Source organism: Scyliorhinus torazame, chromosome 6 (assembly GCF_047496885.1).
Source record: "Scyliorhinus torazame isolate Kashiwa2021f chromosome 6, sScyTor2.1, whole genome shotgun sequence".
NCBI classification, from domain to species: domain Eukaryota; kingdom Metazoa; phylum Chordata; class Chondrichthyes; order Carcharhiniformes; family Scyliorhinidae; genus Scyliorhinus; species Scyliorhinus torazame.
In genome coordinates, this window is record NC_092712.1 from 125,776,374 (window position 1) to 125,800,523 (window position 24,150).

The 24,150-nt window shown below is 51.3% G+C and overlaps 1 protein-coding gene across 9 annotated transcripts in view; it reads right to left on the bottom strand.

Moving 5' to 3' along the window:
• The window catches only part of LOC140425000 (polypeptide N-acetylgalactosaminyltransferase 15-like), a 94,201-nt gene that overhangs the window by 39,206 nt on the left and 30,845 nt on the right, over nucleotides 1–24,150 (bottom strand). For all 9 annotated transcript variants that reach the window (XR_011947741.1, XM_072508762.1, XM_072508760.1 and 6 more), the window contains exon 4: nucleotides 3,654–3,821. Coding sequence is in view for 8 of the 9 variants with exons in the window: in XM_072508762.1 (XP_072364863.1) it covers nucleotides 3,654–3,821 (168 nt within the window). In the remaining variant the exon portion in view is untranslated. The remainder of the gene's footprint in view (nucleotides 1–3,653; nucleotides 3,822–24,150) is intronic.

A 24,150-nucleotide genomic window follows, 5' to 3' on the forward strand; every position in this document is an offset into this window, starting at 1 on the left:
CTGACACTCAGGAGGCTGACAAGCTACAGCTACACATACACACTTCACTCCCCACACACACTATCCAAGCCAACTGATGCCGAGCTCGAGACCCTCCTGGACGCGGTGGAGGAGAGGCAGGCCACCCTGTACCCCAGCCCAGGAAGGAGGCTGCCAGCCGCCGCCGTTGATCGCGCCTAGGCGCAGGTGGCAACAGCGGTGAGCGCCACGAGCAACACCATCCAGACCAGCCAGCAGTGCCAGAAGTCCTCAGGACAGCCAGGGTGAATAGCAGCACTGTGCCCCTAGCAATAACCCCATCACACAGACCCATCACCCCGCCCCCCCCCCCCCAATCACATCCCCCCCACCCCCAAGTCCGAATCCCCACCCTGCACCACATGCCGGCACCCATACCAGCCGACGTGGCCTGGTGCCATGGTCACTGAGGCCACCAGCTACCTAACCCCTGGGCTGCATACATCGGACTGCCTAACACTGTTGTTTTCTGTTTCCACCCCAGGAGAAGGCCGCCCACAACTGCCAGGAGTGGGAGAAAACTGGAGGGGGACTGCTTGACCTGCGGCCCCTGACCATGGTTGGCGGCCCAGAGGAAAAGGAAGTTGCCGGGGTGGAGATCGGCCGCGGGCGAGGAAGTGAGAGCCCGCTGAGTTGCGGTTCCCCATGTCACGTGTGTCAACCCCCCCCCCCACCCAACATCACCCCCACACCACCCTCAACCTCATCCCCACCCTCATCTCCACACCAACCTCACCCCCACTGCCCCCCCCCCCCCCTTCCCGCGGTCTAATCATGCATCTTGTCTTGCAGGAACTGCTGGTGATGGACCAGGCCCTCCGCCCCCAGCCTCACAACCAGATCCTGGCCCACCCTTTTGCCGCGCAGTGATGACGACAGGATCATGGGCGGCAGCCCTTGATGAGAGACCCGAGACACCCCGGAGCTCGAGTCCGAGGATCACATGGATTTCTTGTCACAGCTAGCTCCAACACCCTTCACCATGCCAGAGACACTCACCTCGGACACCCTCTGGTGCGCACCACACAGTTGCTCCGGTACATCAGGTGCAGGTAGGAACACCCAAGGGGACAGTTAGTCGGAGGGCGGGCCAACTCCAGGGACTAGCTGGGGAAGTGGTGATGTAGTGGTATTATCACTGGATTAGTAAACCAGAGACCCAGAGTAATGCTCTGGGGAATCAGGTTCAAATCCCACCACTTCAGATGGTTAAATTTGGATTCAATAAAAATCCTGGAATTTTAAAAGTCGAATGATGACCATTGTCGATTGTCGTAAAAAACCATCTCGTTCACTAATGTCCTTTAGGGAAGGAAATCTGCCACCCTTACCTGGTCTCTCCTGCCTGCGTAGGCCCCATGTCCTCCCCATCCTTCCCCCTTCTCCGCATCCTCCTCATCGGATGAGGCTGGCATTCATCCTCCTCCTACAGCACGTCACCCCTCTGCTGCGCGATGCTGTGAACGATGCAGCCGGCCTCCATGATGCGGGCAACCCACTCAGCGTCACGTGGACGTCCCCACCAGAGCGGTCTAGGCACCTGAACCGCATCTTCAGGATGCCGAAGAACCGCTCATTCACATCCCTGGTCGCTGCATGGGCATCGTTTTAGTGGGTCCTGCTGTCGGTCTGTGGCCTCTGGATAGGCATCATCAACCACAACTGCAATGGATAACCCCTGTCATCCAGGAGCCAACACCCAGCCGGTCACACACCAGCGGCACGTTCATCGAGTGGAACCCATTTTGGTTTGTGTAGAGCGGCCTGTCATCTGCAGGTGCTCAGAGGGGGATATGCATCCCATCGATCACCCCCTGGACCCGGGTCATCTCGGTAATGGCGGCGTACCCCGCCGCTCGGGTATCCTGGTGCGCTTGGTCCACATTGAAATGGATGTACTGTGCAGACCGGGCATAAAGGGCCTCTGGGGCGGCACGGATGCACCTGTGCACCAAGGTCTCAGAGATCCCGGACAGGTCCCTACTTGGCACCTGGAAAGACCCCGTGACATACAAGTTCAGGGCGACCATCACCTTGATGGGCACTGGAAGCGGATGTCCTCACCCATTCCCCTGCAGTGCCAGGTGCGCCATGATTTGGCAGATATGTCGCACTGTCCCTCTGCTCAGCCGGCCGGGCAGGTCCTCAAACTACAGGTTCTGCCGGGTCACGCAAGGCCTCATGCAACGCCTCTTTTGCACCTCCTCGACCTGTTGGGTGGCCACCTCCTGTTCCACTGTGGCATGCTCCGCTGCTGCAGCTTCCTCCTCCTCAGGCAGCTCCAGATCGTACAGCCACTGGCCATCCACCAGGGCTGCGGCGGCTAGCAGGAATTGCTGGTTGTATTCCAATATCCATTGTCTGCAGGGCATGAAAGGCCGGCATGTTAGCATGATGTGTACTCCCGTTCCAAACCAGATCCAATGGGTTACATAGTGCCTCCGGTTGGCACTGCAGACTCTGCCCCGCATGTCCCCCCCCCCCCCCCCCCCCCAATCCCCGCATCCCTTGCCCTGGCGTCCATCCCTGCTACCAGGGGTACCGTAGGCTAGTGCTGCCCATGACAGTGGTACATTCTGCGGCACCTGTCTGGCAGCCCCTTAGGGGCTACTGTGGGCATTGTCCTTGAGTGGGCCGTGTGATGCCCCGCCGGAGGGTGGCAGCATTGGGACGGGTTGGTATGATGGAGGGTGGGGTGCGGGGGTGGTATGGCGGCCGAGGAGGCAGGTGGATTGGCGGAGGGTGGGGTGTGAGGGTGGCATGGCAGAGGGTGGAGCTGGGGTGTAGGGGTGAGGGCATCCATACAGCCGGTGTCATTCTGCAGAACCAGGGGCCAAGATGGGTGGTCAGTTGGGTGTGTAGCAAGATGGCTGCTTGCAGGCTGTGACAATGGCGGTCCGTGCCTGGAAACCACCCCAGTCCCGTGGGGGGTCAATCCGGCAACACAGCCCATTCCCCCATCATCACCGCCACCCCCCCCCCCCCCCCCCCCCAGCCAGTCTCCGGCCCGTCAGCCCTCAGTCACACCTCTCCTACCTCCTCTCTCTCCCTCAACGGCCACAACGGCGGTTTCATGATTTTTAAAAGCAGAAGTGAACTACGCTGTCAGGAATTCGACCCATGGGAGGCGGAGAATCGTGGAGGCCCGGGAATACCGATTTCTGCCTCGGCCGACGGAGAATCCCGCCCATGCACTTTGCAGTAAGAATAATTGATTGAAAATGGGAGCATGCAGGATGCCCACTGCTGCTCTGCTTAATGAAGGCAAGTTGAAGCCAGGAATAATGTCACAATGTTGCCACTGCTGAAGTCAACAAGTTTCTCACTAAATGGAGATCAAACTATGGACCTTCCAGGTCTGTGTATCATACCAGATGTGTGCATTGTCCCACCAAGACACTCAAAAAGATCAATAATGCAACATTAAATAAAGTAAAATGGGAAAATTATTTTGCCACGATTTACAGCACTTAATTTTTATACTTCTGTACATCTTTTGCACTTATCTCCTTTGCTTTTCAGCTGCATTAGGCATAATTGACTATAAATATATATTCCTCTGGATAATTTTTTGCTTTATGGATTTGAAATATAATCAGACAGGCAGTTAAGTAGATATTTGTCCTATCACCTACTGTATAGGGCTGGTGGGAGACTTTCTCCATTTCTGCTCATATTCTGGTATTGGTTCCCAATGAAAGTCCAGATTCCAGTTGAAAACTCCTCGCTGTAGATCGACTGAGTGATAATACTGAAATGTCTTCCAGTCAATAACATCGATTACGGGAGAAACAATACGAGTTCTGGAATGGAAAATAAAGATTTATGAAACTAATCTTCACTTTCTTTTCAATGGGTTTGATTTTATAGGGGCTATTTAGCACAGGGCTAAATCGCTGTCTTTGAAAGCAGACCAAGGCAGGCCAGCAGCACGGTTCGATTCCCGTAACAGCCTCCCCGAACAGGCGCTGGAATGTGGTAACTTCATTTTTCACAGTAACTTCATTTGAAGCCTACTTGTGACAATAAGCGATTTTCGTTTCATATAAGAACTGGATCTTAACTACTCTATTATTAGCATTGTTTTCTGCTTGCATTTCACTTTAGTTGGAAGGATTCATAAATGCAAACTTCTAATCTTTTTTCTCGTACTTGGCAACATCATCAGTCAATTGGTGACCTAATCAGTCAGTCATGATAAAGAATGTCTTCATGAGAAGTGCACGATGAGGCATAAACAAATTACTGCCTTGAGCAGCATAAAGAACTCGTCACTATTACTACATACGGCTACTTAGTATGCTGCAAAGGATCAGAAAAAACAAGCGGCTGAAACATTAGCAGAGACTCTAATCTAACAACAATAACAGAAACTTTAGTCCTTCAGCGCAGGACAAAATTAAGTAATGAATGTATGTTGACCATCGGAATAAACCCCCAAAAACTAAATTAAGGAAGCACAGCCATGACGCTATACATTTAAGAATTTCAATCTGTCCTCAATTATCCATTCAGCCTTTGTTACTCTGAATGGCTGAGGGTGGTGGATCAATTAAAATGCCTCAAGGCATCCTTTGGATGTAAGTACTGATTTTAATTGCCCTGACTTGCACAAGATGTCATCCTTACCCAATTAAAAATGCACAATATTCCAAAGGAATAACTTTAACAGCCACGTGGAGCGAGGGCTTGGAGAATGGATTGTGAGTTTGAGAGGGACTGGTAGCTGCTAATGATGTAACCGGTGTCTAGGGCTCTGAATGGTCTTGCCTGGAGGGAGAGGCCATTACTCTCCATCACTCTCTGCCTAATAAGAACATCTCTGATAAAAAAACACCGAAAATGCAATTGAAAATTAAAACAATAAAGCCTGTAATGCAGAATAAAAAACTTAGATAGCAATCAATCAAACTGTTATCATCTGTTCACTCTTTTGCAGTTGAATATGAGATGGTAAAATAAGAATATTACAAATGGGGAATATAAGGGCCGGGATTCTCCAATCCCGCGGCCAAGTTCTGACGCCGGTGTGAAAAGTGGCGTGAACTACTCCGGCGTCAACAGCCCTCGATTGTCAGGTATGCACCCCTCCTAGGGGGCTAGGTCGACGCCGGAGTGGTCTCCGCTGCCCCAGCCGGCGCACCGCGGCCGGCGCGAGTTTGTGCATGCGCGAGTGTTCTCGTCTCCGCGCCGGCCCCGGGCAATATGGCGGAGCCCTAGATGGGCACGGCGCGGAGGAACATAGGCCCCCACAGAACCAGCCCGCCCATTGATTGGTAGGCCCTGATCACGGGCCTGGCCACCATGGAGGCCATCCCCCCGGGGTCGGATCCCCCCACCAGGACGGCCCCCGCAGACAGAACTTCCAGGTCCCGCCATGTGGGACCATACGTGACCCACGCTGGCGGAACTCGGCCGAACTCGGCGGGCACTCAGCCCGTCGAGGCCCGGAGAATCGCCGGGGGGGGGGGGGCGCTTTCAACGGGACGGGGGCGGAGAATCCCGGCCAAGGAGTTTTTGTGATAGTTTTCCCTATGCGTGCCTTTTTTCAAACAATGAAACAGTTTTTTGTTTTTACTAATATTGATATTTTTGTGAGATTTATTTTCTTTCTTCAGTATATTATTGCCGTGTGGCTGCTTGAAAACACATTTCAGCTCTTCAAAGTGAAAAGAAAATTGTCTATTCTTTATCCTGCAATTTATGTCTGACCATTTTCTGAGAATTTTACCATCACTGAGTCGAATGGGTTAATTAGAGACAACTATACTTAGAGATAAAGAGATAATTCAGAGGCATTAAACCTTTACGAATACATTTTTGAACTTTTATATGGTGACACACATTGGGAATATAGCCCACCAGGTTTTCTAGGCATTAATTTTAATGTTATGAAGCTTTGTGCTCGGAGTCTGATCTCAAAATGTTATGGAACATGATAACCTTAGAACTTCAATAATTCACACCCTCAGAGTGTAAAATTAAATATTGGTTTGTTTTCAAATCACCCGACATATTCAAGCTTATCACATTCACAGATACTTTGAAAGCCAACAGAATATATTGTATGGTATACACTCTGAGATTAAAGTTGTAACTTTAGTACAAGAACAGCTTTCTACTAGTGGAACAACTGTATGCACATAGCTCATCGTAAAGAATCATAGAAATTACTGTAGTAAACGAGGCTATTTCCCTGCCCTTTTCAATATCATTGCCTATTCTTCACTTTAAATCACAGATTAAATTGTTTTTAAACAAGGGCGCGATTCTCCAAAAATATTTTGATGTGTGGTAACAAGCAGGAACTGCAGCGAGCTTCCCGGTGCTTGTCCCAGCGAGGCTGAAAATGCTATTCAAGATTAATTGGTCCACTTAATGAGGCCCTATGAGCTTCTCACTGCAAATGAAGGCTCGCCTGCCAATTCGTCAGCACTGCGCTCGCCAGGCCCTGCTAACAAGGTCAAGTAGCACATAAACTGCACCAGCCAGCTCGCAACAATGGCGCCCAAGAGACTGGCCCCAAGATTCGGGGATGCAGATCTGGGAAGTTCCTAGACAGAGTGAAGGCCGGGAGAGATGTCCTGTTCCCCCGAGGATCCCGGAGGGTCAGCCATAGGGCAGCCAGTGCTGCCTGGAACGAGGTGGCAGCAGCTGTGAGCGCCGGGAGTAGGACCATGAGGGTTGGCCTCCAATGGCGAAAAAAGGTCAACGACCTACGCCGGGCAGCACGAGTGAGTAGACACCAACGCCGCCACCTCCCCCATATAGATCTTTCCGCCCCCCCATGCGAGCATCCACCCCCAATTCTCCATGCAACCCCCAAACCTCCCTCCACTGCTCCTCCCTTCAAATCCCCAATCCTTCCGACACCACTCCCCACCACTGTGAACCGTACGTGTGGCTAATGACGCACTCTCTGTGTCTCCTCAGAAAAAGCTGCAAACGGTTGCAGAGGATGGTTGCTGTGCAAATGTGAAGGGTTCAAAGACACAACTTTTCCAGACCAAACCAAGGAGTGAGTGAGAAGAAAAAAAAAAAAAGGATATATGGCTGAACCTAGGATAAATATGGCCAATTATGACTATCTCCCTTATTTTCTGAAAGGGGATTGTACGACCAATGGAGAAGTGCAGTAGTTGTGTGGACTAAGGTAACTGTCTTGGGAAAGAGGAAACAAGGTATGGCATTGGCTTTTTCTCTATTTCTGACAGTAAAATCCGAAGCAAAGTGTTTTCAGAGCTGGAATTGGAAGAGTTAGACTCAGAAGAAGGTCTGCAGACTCTATTATGTTATATGGATAAGATTTATAAAAAGGATGACTTGTTAATTGCGTATGAAGCATGGTCGGATTTTGATAGGGGTTCCGGAAAATAGAGGATTTCTCCATGGAAGACTATATAATAGAATTTGGCAGACTATATAAAAGGCTGCAGAATCACAACCTGGAATTTCCACAGTCTGTGTTGGCCTTTAAATTACTTGACTGTGCTAGAGTGAGCAACATGGATAGGCTCCTAGTTTTGACAGGAGTTCAGTTTGCGGATAAGGATGCCTTATTCGATTCCGATGGCTCTGATGACCCAAATAGGTCAGTCTGCAGTAAAGCAGAATATGGAAGATACACTACTAACTACTAACAGGATGGCAAAATCGTACGGCTATAAACAGGTTCCATGACTATAGAAGGAGATCGGGACCCGGAAATTATGAAGACAGAAACCCAATTAGAACCTACAATAGGAAGATGAACCCCAGAAATGCATTGGGTATGATAAATCAATTTTTTCGATGTGACTCTCAATACCATTATGCTTTCAACTGTCCAACACATTATAATAGTGTTTGAAGCGACACATGACAATGAAGAGTCAGAAGAGGAAAAAGATAGTGACCAGAAAGAAGGCATTGTCCTATTAACAAGCAATTTTACACCGGTAATGAGGGTGTTGGTCACAGAATCCTTCAATTGTGCTGTATTGGACAGTGGCTGCACATCTACTGTGTGTGGAATTGACTGGTTAAAATGTTACCTGGACTCCTTGAATGCTCAAAATCGTAACAAGGTTAAGGAATTTGAAAGTTCCACAAATTTCAGGTTTGGGGATGATAATACTCTGAAGTCACTGAAAAGAGTGGTGATCCCTTAAAATATTGCTGGAGTGAATCATTTCATTAGCACAGATGTTGTATCAAGTGAGATACCTTTGCTTCTGAGCAGACCGTCAATGAAGAAAGCACACATGGAGCTGGATATGGAACAGGAAAAGGCAACAGTTTTTGGAAAGACGGTGGACTTACAATTTATACAGTCGGGACATTATTGTATTCCATTACTGACAAATAATATTTCAAGTACAGTTGTTAAGGATGTGTTAATGGCAGTTGAAAATGGGACTTTAGCTGATAAAAAGCTTTTTGTATTAAAACTGCATAGGCAATTTGCGCATCCGTCTCCTCGGAGATTGAAAAAATTATTAAAGGATGTAGGGGTAAGGGATGAAGACTATACTAAGCTGATAGAACAGGTCAGTGATCGCTGTGAAGTTTGTAGGAAGTACAGAAAGACACCAGCATGACCGATAGTAATTCTACCTTTGGCGAGGGATTTAAACTATATTGTGGCCATGGACTTTAAGATCTGGGATAAAGCCAATGATATATTTATTTTGCATTTTGTAGATTTAGCAACCAGATTTAGTCAATCAACGATTGTACGAAGTGAAGAAAAGAGAGTAATTTTGGATTAAATCGTGGAAAAATGGATAGGGTCAGGAATGGGCACACCGGCAAAATTCATTACGGACAATGGGGGAGAATTTGCTAATGATGAGTTTAGCGATATGTGTGAAAACTTGAATATCAGAGTTATGAATACGGCTGCGGAAAGCCCATTTAGTAATGGTGTGTGTGAAAGAAACCATGCGGTAATAGGTGACCTGCTCCGGAAAATTTTGGCAGATAGACCAAACTGCAAGTTAAATTCAGTTTTAGCATGGGCGGTACATACAAAGAATTCATTGCAGATGGTTGGGGGCTATAATCCCTATCAATTAGTGTTTGGTAGAAATCCTAAAATTCCGTCCATTTTGGATGACCAGCCTCCAGCATGGGAAGGGACTACAATTAGCTCTAACTTTGCTGAACATTTAAATGTGTAACATAGCAGTAGAAAAGCTTTTTTGGAAGCAGTAGTCTCTGAAAGAATTCGCAGAGCTTTAAGGCATAATGTACAGCCATCAAATACCGTTTTTCAGCAAGGAGACATAGTATGCTATAAGAGAGACAATTTTAATGAATGGAAAGGCCCAGGGAAGATCATAGGCATAGATGGCAAAACAATTATTTTGCAACATGGCAATCAAACTCTTAGGGTACATTCATCAAGGATAATGGGTACAGATGACAAATTTTCAAATTTAGATAGAGCAGACAGACATGACGAGGAACCACGGTCATCTGGTATGCACGTGTTACAGAACTAGGAGGACCAGTTAGCTGATATAGACAGCGTTTCTGTAGAGGAACACAACACTTCTGATGATTTAGAACAGGCCATTTTTCCAAAAGGACAACTGCCAAAAGTTGGTACAAAAGTGACATACTTGCCTGAAGGGTCTAGTCACCTCTGCAGGGTGAATGCAACATCATCCTGTGCGAGGTTGAGCTTGATAGAGCTGAAGGTAGTGTTTAGGGAATACCTCACCAAGGACAGGATGAGTTGTTGTTTTATTAGGGTTCAAGATAGGTGTGAGCAGAGTCTCTTGATCTGGGGAGGAACTGATGACAGGGCAACTCTCAGGTCTTGTTCCACTGACAGGCACTCCTCCTTTTTGATTTTTACATTGAGAACACCAACTCACAAAGTTAGGTTGTTGGAAACGGTAACATTGCACAGCTGAACATGTGTTCAGCAGCAGGAAGGGTCCCCTATCGGTGCTACTTAAAGGAAACATCAGGGGCGAAATTCTCCGTTATCGGCGAAAAGTCCGCCGATCGGCGCAAAAAATGGCGCAAATCCGACTTGCGTCACGTCGGAAAAATGGGTCGAAAGTCTCCGGCCCGAAATGGGCTAGCAGCGACGTAACGGGATCCGCGCTTGCGCACGTGGTTCACGCCGTGCAGCGTCATACGCGCCGCACGACGTGACTGCTCCCCCCCACCCGACCGGAACACCCGACCGGAACACCCGACTGGATGGCTGGCCGCCGCTCAGCCCCGAGGTTCGAGTCACGGGATGTGGAGGCGCTCCTGGACACAGTGGAGCAGAGGAGGGACGCCCTGTATCCCGGGCACGGCCGCAGAGTTGCCCCACGCCACAGCCGGCGTCTGTGGAGGGAAGTGGCAGAGGCCGTCACCGCTGTGGCCCTGACACCACGGACAGGCACCCAGTGCCACAAGAAGGTGAACGACCTCGTCAGAGCAGGCAGGGTGAGCCTCCCCATATCCCCCCTCCCCCATATCCCCCCTCCCCATATCCCCCCTCCCCATATACCCCCCTCCCCCATATCCCCCCTCCCCATATCCCCCTCCCCCAAATCCCTCCTCCCCCATATCCCCCCTTCCCCATATCACCCCTCCCCCATATCCCCATATCCCCCCTTCCCCATATCCCCCCTCCCCCATATCCCCCCTCCCCATATCCCCCCTCCCCCATATCCCCCCTCCCCCATATCCCCCATATCCCCCTCCCCATATCCCCCCTCCCCCATATCCCCAAGTGAATCCAGCCCTAACCTTAACCTCTGCAATGCACGCGCAACCGATGGCGTGCATTCATATACCAGCCTAACAATGTTGCCTTTTATCCCTGCCACCACCTCCCCCCCCCCCCCCACCCCACAGGAGAAGCGCGCACACAACAATAGGGAGCATGTGAGGACTGGAGGAGGCCCCGCTGATGAGAGGCCACTGACCGAACACGAGGAAAGGGCCCTGGAACTGGTTGGCGGACCTGAGGACCGGGAGGTTGCTGATACAGAGGTCGGGGGCGTACTAGCAAGTGAGCCACCGACAGCCCGTCCCCATATCCCCCCTCCCCTATATCCCCCTCCCCCATATCACCTGATCACTGCCTGATGTCTAACCATGCATGCTTCATTGTGTATCGCAGGACCAAACGTCCAGGCACCCATCCCCGCAGATGCAGACCGTCCGCAGGATGCCCCTCGGAGGCCACGGGAGACAGAGAGACCCGGACCCTCCAGCATGCGACGCCCGCAGGGTGCCCCTCGGAGGCCACGGGAGACAGAGAGACCCGGACCCTCCAGCATGCGACGCCCGCAGGATGCCCCTCGGAGGCCACGGGAGACAGAGAGACCCGGACCCTCCAGCATGCGACGCCCGCAGGATGCCCCTCGCACACCACGGGAGACGGAGAGACCTGGAGCAACAGGGAAACGACACCCCCGTCACGTGCGGGAGCGACCACCCAGCGACGAGGGGGGCAGCCACAGGCCCCCGTCACATCCGAGCCAGGACACAACTACCCAGGACACCACTACCCAGGACATCACTACCCAGGACACCACTACCCAGGACAGCACTGCCCAGGACACCCCTACCCGGGACAGCACTACCCAGGAAGGCGAAATACCGGACAGTGACTCAGAGTGGATGGGTGGAGACGAACTCCCACCCCAAAGTGCCATGGACTCAGAGTGGGACGAAGAGCACGACACAACGCCACTGCTGTCACCAACACCCTCCACCATCGCAGAAACACTCACCTCGGTTGGGCACTTTAGTGATGAGGCGTCTGGTACACTCACTGGTGCGCACAACACAGCCGTCCCGGTACAGCAGGTGGAGGTAGGAGCAGCAGAGAGGCCGGGCGGTCGGAGGGCAGCCCAGCCCAAGCGAACATCTGCCGCCCAGATGGATCCCGGGTTCCTGGAGTTACCACACCCACACATAGATCCGATGCAACCACCGACCCGGAGACGAGCGAAGAGGGTGGCGGGCGGCTTGCGGCGGCTGCGGTCGCAGGTGGAGGAGTCCACCCGCGTCCAGGAGCTGGGAGTGGTGCCGGTCATGCATGCCACCCAAGCCGACATCGCACGGGTGGCATCCACAGTGGAGGCAATGGGTGCGACGGTGTCAGACATGGAGAACGGTTTGCGAGGCCTGGGGCCTTCCGTGCAGGCGGCGTCTGTGGCCCAGGACATGGCTGCCCTCTCACAGGAGGCCATGAGCCAGTGCCAGCGCCAGATGGCAGAGGCGCTCAACACCATAGCCCAGTCTCAGCAGGCCATAGCCTAGTCTCAGCAGGCCATGGCCCAGTCTCTGCAGGCCATGGCCCAGTCTCTGCAGGCCATGGCCCAGTCTCAGCAGGCCATAGCCTAGTCTCAGCAGGCCATGGCCCAGTCTCTGCAGGCCATGGCCCAGTCTCAGCAGGCCATGGCCCAGTCTCAGCAGGCCATCGCTGAGGGCATCGGCGACAGTGGCCATGTGCGAGCTGGCGTCGCACTGTCACAGACAGGGTTTGCCAACCCCCTGGGCTCCATGGCTGCAAACCTGCAGACCCCTGTCGATACCAGCACGGGCCTCCAGGACTGGCAGCGCCAGATGTCGGGGGGGCATCGGATGGCCAGTCCGTTCGCATCCCCCACCCATGTAGAGGCCTGGGGGCCATCGGGCACCCCGAAGGAGGAGGAGGTGGTGTGGTCCGTCCCGGCTCCCCCTGTAGGGGAGGTCCCGGAACACCGCAAAACCTCGGACTCCCCCCCCTTCCGTCCCAGGTGCATCGGGTGGGCAACGGGCAGGACAGGCTGGCAGCTCGCCATCCCAGTCGCCGGGGCCACAGCCTGGCCCATCTAGGCCAGGACGCCCCAGGAAACGGCCGCCAAAGGGATCCAGCGTCAGAGGGCAGGAATCGCAGGAGTCCACCTCCAGTTCTGCTGTACCATCTGGGGAACCACGTAGACGTAGTCAAAGGGCCCGTAAGGCCAAACAATTAGACATTGAGTAAGTTGGCAATGGGTGCAGGGCACAGATGAGTTTTAGGGGCTAGGGCACGTGCATGAACTCCTTTGGTTATTAAAGTCAATGTTACACCTACAGAAGCTGCCTTTGTGCTCTGTCCAAAGCGTGCGGGGGTGTCATGTACGTCGAGCGCAAGTGTGTGTGTGAGGGGTGGTCTTACCTCAGCCCCAGGTGAGTCTGCCCCGTTCCCCCTGGGCCGCCATCAACATCCCCCCGGGCAGAGGACGGGACCGTGCGCTGCAGTGTCACAGCCGCATGCAGGGATAGTCCGGGTGGATGGTGGTACTGTGGCCATGGGTCAGACATAGTCCAACGATGTGGAGCCAGGAGCTCACCGCAGGGCGGGTTGTCATCATCCTCCATGGCCTGCAATAGACACGCGTCCACCCGCAACTGTGTGAGCCCGGCCCGTTGTGCCGCAGGTGGATCGGCAATGGGGGAGGGGGGTGTGCATGCGGGTGGGGTGGGTGGGGTTGGGGAGGGGGTGAGGGTGCTGGGTGAGTGGATGGGTGGGGGGTGTGGGTGGTCGGCTGTTGCCATGGTGTGCGGTCTGTGGCCATGCTACCTGATTCCCACGCCCATCTAGTCAGTGAAGCGGGCGTCTATCAGTCTGTCCCGTGCCCGCTGGGCCAGCCGGTAACGGTGGACAGCCACTCACCTGTGCCTACCCCGTCTGCCCTGACCATTACCCCCAGCCCCCTCATCTGGGGAGGACTGCGCCCCTTCCTGCTGCTCCTCCAGTCCGCCCTCCTCTGCCTGCGGCACATCGCCCCTCTGCTGGGCTGTGTTGTGCAGGACGCAGCACACCACAATGATGCAGCCGACCCTATCTGACCGATACTGGAGGGCGCCCCCAGAGAGGTCCAGGCACCTGAAACGCATCTTCAGCTGCCCGAAGCTCCTCTCGATCACACCCCTTGTCGCTACATGGGCATCATTGTAGCGGTTCTCCGCCTCATTGCATGGCCTCCGTATAGGCGTCATCAGCCACGATCGCAATGGGTAGCCCCTGTCGCCCAGCAACCAACCCCTCAGCCATGGATGGCGTCCCTCGTACATGCCGGGGATGGATGACCGCGACAACACGTATGAGTCGTGTACACTGCCCGGGTAACGGGCGCAGACGTGCAGGATCATCATGCGGTGGTCGCAGACCACCTGTATGCTCATCGAATAGGTCCCCTTCCTATCGGTGAACACGGCCCTGTTATCTGCAGGTGGCCGCACGGCGACGTGCATCCCATCGATCTCGCCCTGGACCATGGGGAACCCGGCCACGGCAGAGAAGCCCACGGCCCGGGCATCTTGGCTGGCCCGGTCCACAGGGAAGCGGATGTAGCGGTGCGCCATGGCATATAGGGCATCTGTCACTGCCCGGATGCACCGATGTCTGCGATATGCCGGACAGGTCCCCACTCGGAGCCTGGAATGACCACGTTGCATAAAAGTTCGGGGCCACCGTAACCTTGATGGACACGGGGAGAGGGTGTCCCCCGCCAGTGCCACGCGGTGACAGGTGTGCCAGCAGGTGGCAGATGTGTGCCACGGTTTCCTGCCTCATCCGGAGTCTCCTCCTGCATTCCCGGTCCGTGAGGTCCTGGTATGACTGCTGGGGCCGGTACACACGGGGCGCCCCCGGGTGCCTCCGTTGCCGTGGGGCCGCGGCGTCCTCCTCCCCCTCCTCGTCCTGTCGGTCAGGTGTCCCTCCAGCCTGGGCGGCTGCCGCCTGTCCCTCTGCGGCAGCCTGCGCCGCCTCTCTGGCACGCTCCTCCTCCTCCTCATCCAGGGCAACATAGACATTAGCGGCTGCCGCCACGGCGGCCAACATCGCTGGATGATCAGAAAACATGACGGCCTGGTGGGGGGGAGGGGAACGACGACATGTCATCATTGCCCATATCCCCTCCTCCCCCCAGCCAGGTGGCATGGACCGCATGGGTCCAACTGTTGGAGGCTGGCACCTGGCCAGGTGGACCAACTCACTTTACTCGCATCCCCCTCCCCGGCACGGACCCCCCCATCCCCCTCCCCAGCACGGACCCCCCCATCCCCCTCCCCGGCACGGACCCCCCCATCCCCCTCCCCGACACGGACCTCCCATCCCCCTCCCCGGCACGGACCCCCCCATCCCCATCCCCGGCACGGACCCCCATCCCCCTCCCCGGCACGGACCCCCCCCCAACCTACTCCCCGGCACGGACCCCCCATCCCCCTCCCCGGCACGGACCCCCCATCCCCCTCCCCAGCACGGACCCCCCATCCCCCTCCCCGGCACGGACCCCCCATCCCCCTCCCCGGCACGGACCCCCCATCCCCCTCCCCGGCACGGACCCCCCCCACCTCCTCCCCGGCACGGACCCCCCATCCCCCTCCCCGACACGGACCCCTCCATCCCCCTCCCCGGCACGGACCCCCCCATCCCCCTCCCCGGCACGGGCCCCCCCATCCCCCTCCCCGGCACGGACCCCCCCATCCCCCTCCCCGGCACGGACCCCCCCATCCCCCTCCCCGGCACGGACCCCCCATCCCCCTCCCCGGCACGGACCCCCCCAACCTCCTCCCCGGCACGGACCCCAACCTCCTCCCCGGCACGGACCCCCCATCCCCCTCCCCGGCACGGACCCCCCCATCCCCCTCCCCGGCACGGACCCCCCCAACCTCCTCCCCGGCACGGAACCCAACCTCCTCCGCGGCACGGACCCCCCATCCCCCTCCCCGGCACGGACCCCCCTCCCGGCACTCCCCCGGAGCCCAGCCCACTCTAACCACCCCCCCCCCCCCCCCGCCGCACACACACACACACACACAACCCGAGACACACCTCTCCTCACACATTCAGACTGCGGCCACGCCATCGCCTGCCCAGAGCCAACCCCCCAGGCCGTCACTCACCCCCACGCTGGTCGGCGTGAACCTGGAGCACAGGGTCACGCCGATGAAAAGGAGGTTTAATTTACGTCGACGTGAACGGTCATCACGTCGACGAGACTTCGGCCCATCCGGAAGGGAGAATATCGGCAGGCCGAAAATCGGCTGCCTTGCGCAGATCCGTGACATTCTCCGCGGCAGCGGCGCCATTAACGCCCCGCCGACTTTTCTCCCTTCGGAGACTTCGGCAACCGGCGGGGGCGGGATTCACGGCGGCCAACGGCCATTCTCCGACCCTCTGGGGGGTCGGAGAATGACGCCCCAGGTTTTTTCAGGTTAGTTAGAATAGAATCATAGAAGTTTACAGCATGGAAACAGGCCCTTCGGCCCAACCAGTCCATGCCGCCCAGTTTTTTACCATTAAGCTAGTCCCAGTTGCCCGCACTTGGCCCATAACCCTTTATACCCATCTTACCCATGTAACTATCTAAATGCCTTTTGAAAGACACAATTGTACCCGCTTCTACTACTACCTCTGGCAGCCCATTCCAGACACTCACTACCCTCTGAGTGAAGAAATTGCCCCTCTGGGCCCTTCTGAATCTCTCCCCTCTCACCTTAAACCTATGCCCTCTAGTTTTAGACTCCCCTACCTTTGGGAAAAGATGTTGACTATCTACCTTATCTATGCCCCTCATTATTTTATAGACCTCTATAAGATCACCCCTAAGCCTCCTACGCTCCAGGGAAAAAAGTCCCAGTCTATCCAGCCTCTCCTTATAACTCAAACCATCAAGTCCCGGCAACATCCTAGTAAATCTTTTCTGCACTCTTTCTAGTTTAATAATATCCTTTCTATAATAGGGTGACCAGAACTGCACACAGTATTCCAAGTGTGGCCGTACCAATGTCTTGTACAACTTCAACAAGACGTCCCAACTCCTATATTCAATGTTCTGACCAATGAAACCAAGCATGCCGAATGCCTTCTTCACCACCCTGTCCACCTGCGACTCCACCTTCAAGGAGCTATGAACCTGTACTCCTAGATCTCTTTGTTCTATAACTCTCCCCAACGCCATACCATTAACTGAGTAGGTCCTGGCCTGATTCGATCTGCCAAAATGCATCACCTCACATTTATCTAAATTAAACTCCATCTGCCATTCGTCGGCCCACTGGCCTAATTGATCAAGATCCCGTTGCAATCCTAGATAACCTTCTTCACTATCCACTGTGCCACCAATCTTGGTGTCATCTGCAAACTTACTAACCATGCCTCCTAAATTCTCATCCAAATCATTAATATAAATCACAAATAACAGTGGACCCAGCACCGATCCCTGAGGCACACCACTGGTCACAGGCCTCCAGTTTGAAAAACAACCCTCTACAACCACCCTCTGCCTTCTGTCGTCCAGCCAATTTTGAATCCAATTGGCAACCTCACCCTGGATCCCGTGAGCTTTAACCTTCTGCAACAACCTACCATGCGGTACCTTGTCAAAGGCTTTGCTAAAGTCCATGTAGACAACGTCTACTGCACTACCCTCATCTACCTTCTTGGTCACTCCCTCAAAAAACTCAATCAAATTTGTGAGACATGATTTTCCACGCACAAAGCCATGCTGACTGCCCCGAATCAGTCCTTGCCTCTCTAAATGCTTGTAGATCCTGTCTCTCAGAATACCTTCTAGCAACTTACCTACTACAGACGTTAGGCTCACCGGTCTGTAGTTCCCAGGCTTTTCCCTGCTGCCCTTCTTAAACAAGGGCACAACATTCGCCACTCTCCAATCTTCAGGCACCTCACCTGTGGCTGCCGATGATTCAAATATCTCGGTTAGGGGACCCGCAATTTCCTCCCTAGCCTCCCACAACATCCTGGGATACATTTCATCAGGTCCCGGGGATTTATCTACCTTGATGCGCTTTAAGACTTCCAGCACCTCCTCCTCTGTAATATGCACACTTCTCAAGACATCACTATTTATTTCCCTTAGTTTCCTAACATCCATGCCTTTCTCCACCGTGAATACCGATGAGAAATATTCATTCAGGATCTCACCCAACTCTTGTGGCTCTGCACATAGATGCCCTTGTTGATCCTTAAGAGGCCCTACTCTGTCCCTAGTTACTCTTTTCCCCTTTATGTATCTGTAGAATCTCTTTGGATTCTCCCTTGCATTATTTGCCAAAGCAATTTCATGTCCCCTTTTTGCCCTCCTGATTTCCCTCTTAACTTGATAAACAATTTCTTCTGGTTCTGTTCGATTGCGTAGAAGTTCTATGAATTGCTCTCTATAGCGCAATCTGAAATAGATGAATATTTCATGCGGATCCAGGCACAACGGTTGAATGTCTCACTCGCCCCAAGTCGCGGTCCGTGCCGGGCATGATCCAGATCTGCATATTTAAATAACCTGCTGCCCAGGACTCACCCGGTGATGCCTGGGAGACCTCGCCAGGGTGCCATTTAGTACTGTCCACACAAATGTGGACCAGTCATAACAGCACCTTGGAGGGTCTCCCAGGCTATTGCAGACCCCTGGGTGGTTGGGGCTATGGAAAGGTGGCACCCTGGCATTACACCTGGCACCCAGACAACCTTGCACTGCCATCCAGGCACCCTTGCACTTCCTGGGTGGCAGATCTATGTGCCGGGGCACTGCAAGGGTGCCAGGCTGGCAGTGCCAGGGTGCTCAGATGCCAGGTTGGCACTGCCAAGGGTTGGGCCCCGGGGGGGGGGGGGGGCAGCCTTATCAGGTCGAGGGGAGGTGAGGGGGGTTTCCTGGGAGCATCCACAAGGTTGGGATGGTGAAGGGAGGTCAAAAAAGCAGGGGGGAGGGTCTGAAAGGTGATGGGGAGGTGAGTTCAGGGCTGCTGCACAAAATGACACCTCGATCTACGAGGAGCCTTTACTGCTAGCAAGCTGAAATCTCTCTAAGTGTGGCCTCAGCGGAGAGAATCTCCCCAAAGCCAAAGGAAAACGGCAGAGTGCAATTGGATAGCGGGATGTTTCTTGTTGATGCAGCTGCCACGAAAAGCCCTGCTAAACGCACTGTTCAGCGGAAGTTAGTCCACTGAATTGCACCTGTAGCGCAGGGTTTGTCAGGTAGATGTGACCAGGCCTTTAGAAATGATGGCCAGCATATAGCACTGCCTGTTTATAGTGCCATCTGACATCCCTGGAAGCCCTTCTTTGCTACTTTTCTTTCTCGTCAATTGTTTCTCAAATTAATCCCCATACAGGGAGGCAGTAGCATAATGTTTTGTCACTAGACTCGTAATCCAGGTCAAGATCTGGGTACTGGGTTCAAATCCAAATGGTGAAATTTGAATTCAATAAAAATCTGGAATTAAAAATTTATCGATGACCATGAAACATTGTCACGAAAACCCATCTGGTTCACTAATGTTCTTTAGGGAAGGAAATCTGACATCCTTATCTGGCCTACATTTGACTCCAAATCCACAGCAATGTGGTTGACTCTCAAAAGCTCTTTTAAATGGAGGGAAGTTGGGGATGGGCAATAAATGCTGGCCAGCCAGTGATGCCCACATCCCAGAAATGATTTTTTTTCAAAAGCTGAGAAATGTCAGCAAGCTAAAAGCAAATTTATTTCTATATTGGTTTCTAATATGTGATGCATGAAGACAGCAATGCTGCAGACTCTCCCCTTAAGTCGATTCCCTGAGCAAGTATATATCATATGGTAGTGTAGCCCTTTTAACGGGCAGTATCTTGTGGGCCACGTGACAGGCCCTGAGCCCATGGGGACAGACAGCGTGAACCTTAGTGCGGATCTGGCTGTTGGGATTTGGTCAGTTAGCCTGGGAGTCCTGGGAACAAGATCTGTGCCATAGTTGTACTGTTCGGTGTATATAGTTCTTCTTAGTTAAATAAATCACTGTTGTGATTAAACACTGTCTCGTTGCTTGCCCCGTAATACAACACATCAGATACCAACTGATCGCTTAGTCTGTACAAGAGAGCAAGCTGTCTGCAGACAAGTTCTGCAGTTATTTTGAGGACCTCCCCGAACAGGCGCCGGAATGTGGCGACTAGGGGCTTTTCACAGTAACTTCATTTGAAGCCTACTTGTGACAATAAGCGATTTTCATTTTCATTTCATTTCACATTAAGCAGAGAGGAAGCACACAAGTTTTATTACTCATAAAATTGCAGTTCCTGGCTATACAATTGCTAGTTGTCAGCGCGGTTACATAATAGCAATTGCAGGTTATGGTCTCTAGCGCCTGCATACTAAACTGCTTATTGTCATATTTAAAATCTTCGACTCTATTACCACAACAGCATCAGTTGAATCATTTATGATTGATACTGAACAAACCCGCAGAGCAGTGGTGGGCAACCTAGGCTTGTGCGTGGGCTGCATGAGTGGTCCTCCTTCATCTCAGTGGGCCGTAAGATTGAAATCCAGTATGTTCACTAACCAAGACCCTTGAATAAGATTGAATACACTTAATATACACCAATGTGGGAAATGCTTTATATATTCATAAAACTGACATCAACATTAAATGGTAAAAACAAAATAAATGTTTACACTTGATTGGGTGCTGAGGAAGCATAAGCTCTCACAGTCAATGTTGTGTGTACAAGGTGTGACGTAGTGGTATTATCACTGGATTAATAATCCAGAGACTCAGAGCACTGCTCTGGGGACTTGGGTTCAAATCCCCGCCATGGCAGACGGTGAAATTTGAATTAAATAAAAATCTGGAATTATAAGTCTAATGATGACCATGAAATGATTATTGTGAAAACCCATCTGGTTCACTAACATCCTTTAGGGAAGAAAATCTGCCATCCTTACGTGGTCTGGTCTACATGTGACTTCCGATCCACAGCAATGTGGTTGACTCTTAACTGCCACTCAGTTCGAGTATAATTAGGGATGGACAACAAATTCTACCCCACATCCCATGAAAGAATAAAACAAAATACCAGTAGGAAAAAAGTTACACAGATGGAAACCAGCGGAATGTGGCAACTTTGCGCGTTGGCAACAATCAACAAAATGGCTCCACAGGTTGCCCACCACTGCTATGGAGGCTGCAGATTGATCAACACCAGTTAGTGCAACACAGAACCTTTACTGCTAAGTATATTCAAGTAGAATAAGTTACCTAAGAAAATCATTGAGATATTCAGTAGATTCAGAAATGTTTGAGATTTGGATAATTCTAGAATGAGAAAAGGTTTACCAAACCTGTCCTCTCCAAAGACCTTTTACAATTGACTCTATCGCTACCTTAATTATTCAAATTCCTGAGCAACTCCTAGCAAGCCTCTCTAAAAGGAAAAGTCTATCAAATTTTTTTCACACTTCCATGTTCTGATATCACAGGAACCACCAAGTTCCCAAAATTTTTTAAAGTATTTTCTAGAAGTGAATTTTGCTGACATTATTATGCAAATGATTAACACTTGTGTCAAGTTTCTCTCTCACTATTCTTTCTTTCAATCCCTTAAATGTGAAATCACATGCTAAAGTTTGTTTTATAATCCCAGTGATCAAAATAATTAACATTAGGACCCTCCATTGTATTGTATTGTGCATTATAAGATTTCTGTTTTTTGGTCAGGCCGACTTCGGGACTGCTCTAACTTAAGTCTATTTGCACTACTGAAAGTCATTTTCATCTCATAAAATTGGAGTAAAGGCATCACTCTGAATTTTACTGAACATTATTCAATGTACATGCACTGTGACTATCATTAATACATTTAATCGTCACAATACCTGTCACTTCTGAAGTTCAGACTCTTCATAAATGAACACTTAAGCTCAATTTCACATTTAACAGCTGACAGTGTCTAACAGTAAAGTTACCTCAGCGACCACCCATAGTTGTGCTGTTATCGGTGCCTGAAGCCAGCTGTGCTTCTGCTAAATTCTAATAACCTGCAGCCATTTTGCAAGGCTCTCATAGCTTTATGTTTTTTAAACAATGCAAAAGGTTGTACTCATCAAATGAGAAGACTCTGTAAAAGAAGAGCATTTTAAAAATATATCATGAGAATGACAGGCAGATTAGGCTTGAAAAGACCAAGGCTGAGATTACCCAGCCGTGCCGTGGGGAACGAGCCAGGCCAGCCAAAAATCCATTCAATTTTGGTGGGACTGTAAGATCCCGGTGGCCGGCAGGGCCAGGAAATCCCGGCCAAAGATTTCAAGGATGCCTATGCTTGTGAAGAATTATGAAACCGAATTGCAAAGATTTTGCAACATTTTCCATAGCACTGACAAAAAGCCAGTGCCAACTCTATCTTACTGATGGAATGCCCCAAGTCAAAATTAATCCCCAAATTGGTGACTGTTTTGCACTGACCTAGGTTTTATATTGTAGTGCTGTCATGTCGTTGGCCAGAAAACAGCTGCAATTATTTTAACAAGCCGGTTAACTGCCAGTTTACATTGAGGCCTGTATTCCTATTGAGCAAATTAAGTAATTAAGTACCATTTACTACCAATGAACTGGGCCAATTGTATGGGTGAGTTAAAGAGTATTTTTGTATCAACGCAATGAGTTTTTCTTGTTGTATTAACAGAAAGATGCAAAATAAATAAGGAATGAAGTTGCCAAATTGACTGCATAAAATTCTGAGGAATGCCGATGATTATCAGCGGGACGCCGTCTCACACCACTGCTACATGCTACTGATTGCAAGAGAAATGTAACTCGTGAAACCAAATTTCCAAAACATTCCAAAGAGACCAGTTGGAACATTTTAGACTTCATTTATAAATATTCTAGTGTTAGCTATCCTGGTTGCTATTTACAAAATATTAAAAGCTTAATTAACATTTGGGTGGTGATAAGAAAAGCTTGCCAGATATCAACTCTGGTGGCAAACTATACCTAACCAACAATACTAATTAATGTATTCAATTTTTCCTACTTGACATCAAATCAGACTTTGGATGACACCTCTGTTCATTCCTGATATATACAACAAATGATAATGCCCAAAACTGCTTATGGAGCCAAATGTACCATTGAATATCCCAAGTGCAGATGTTGCAGAATTTTATACCACCTAGTTTACTGCATGACTGTTGAATATTGTGGTTTGCATGATGCATATGATTATTAGATGGTTCAAATCTTAGTTCAGTCCAGTGTAGTCAGCTTTGGATATTTAGCACAGAGCAGCATTAAGGTCTTATTCACAAACCTGATATCCTATTGGACCCCATGATGAGCTTCTGACCACATACCAGCACCATCACTTAATCCATTCCACCTCTAAAACATCACCTCACTTCACACCTGTCTCATTGTATGTGCAGCTGAACCCTCATCCATGCTTTTCTTACCTCTCGGCTCGACTATTCTAATGCACTTCTGCCCTTCCTTCCAAATTCCGTTAAATTGGTATCATCCAAAACTCTGCTGCTGTCCTAACTCACACCAAGCTTTATTCATAGAACATAGAACAGTACAGCACAGAACAGGCCCTTTGGCCCTCGATGTTGTGCCGAGCCTTGTCCGAGACCAAGATCAAGCTATCCCACTCCCTGTCATTCTGGTGTGCTCCATGTGCCTATCCAATAACTGCTTGAAAGTTCCTAAAGTGTCCGACTCCACTATCACAGCAGGCAGTCCATTCCACACCCTAACCACTGAGTAAAGAACCTACCTCGGACATCTCTCCTATATCCCCCACCCTGAACCTTATAGTTATGCCCCCTTGTTAACAGCTACATCCACCCGAGGAAATAGTCTCTGAACGTCCACTCTATCTATCCCCCACATCATCTTATAAACCTCTATCAAGTCGCCTCTCATCCTCCTCCGCTCCAAAGAGAAAAGCCCTAGCTCCCTCAACCTTTCCACATAAGACCCATCCTCCAAACCAGGCAGCAGCCTGGTAAATCTCCTTTGCACCTTTTCCAATGCTTCCACATCCTTCCTATAGTGAGGTGACCAGAACTGCACATAGTACTCCAAATGTGGTCTCACCAGGGTCATGTACAGTTGCAGCATAACCCCACGGCTCTTAAACTCAAGCCCCCTGTTAATAAACGCAAACACACTATAGTCCTTCTTCACGGCTCTATCCACTTGGGTGGCAACCTTCAGAGATCTGTGGACATGAACCCTAAGATCTCTGTTCCTGCACATTCCTCAGAACCCTGCCGTTGACCCTGATAGCCGCATTCAAATCTTTCGTACCAAAATGAATCACTTCAATAGAGAAAGCTGGAGAGAGTAGGCCAAGAGCTGAAGCCCAGAGGCAGTAATTAA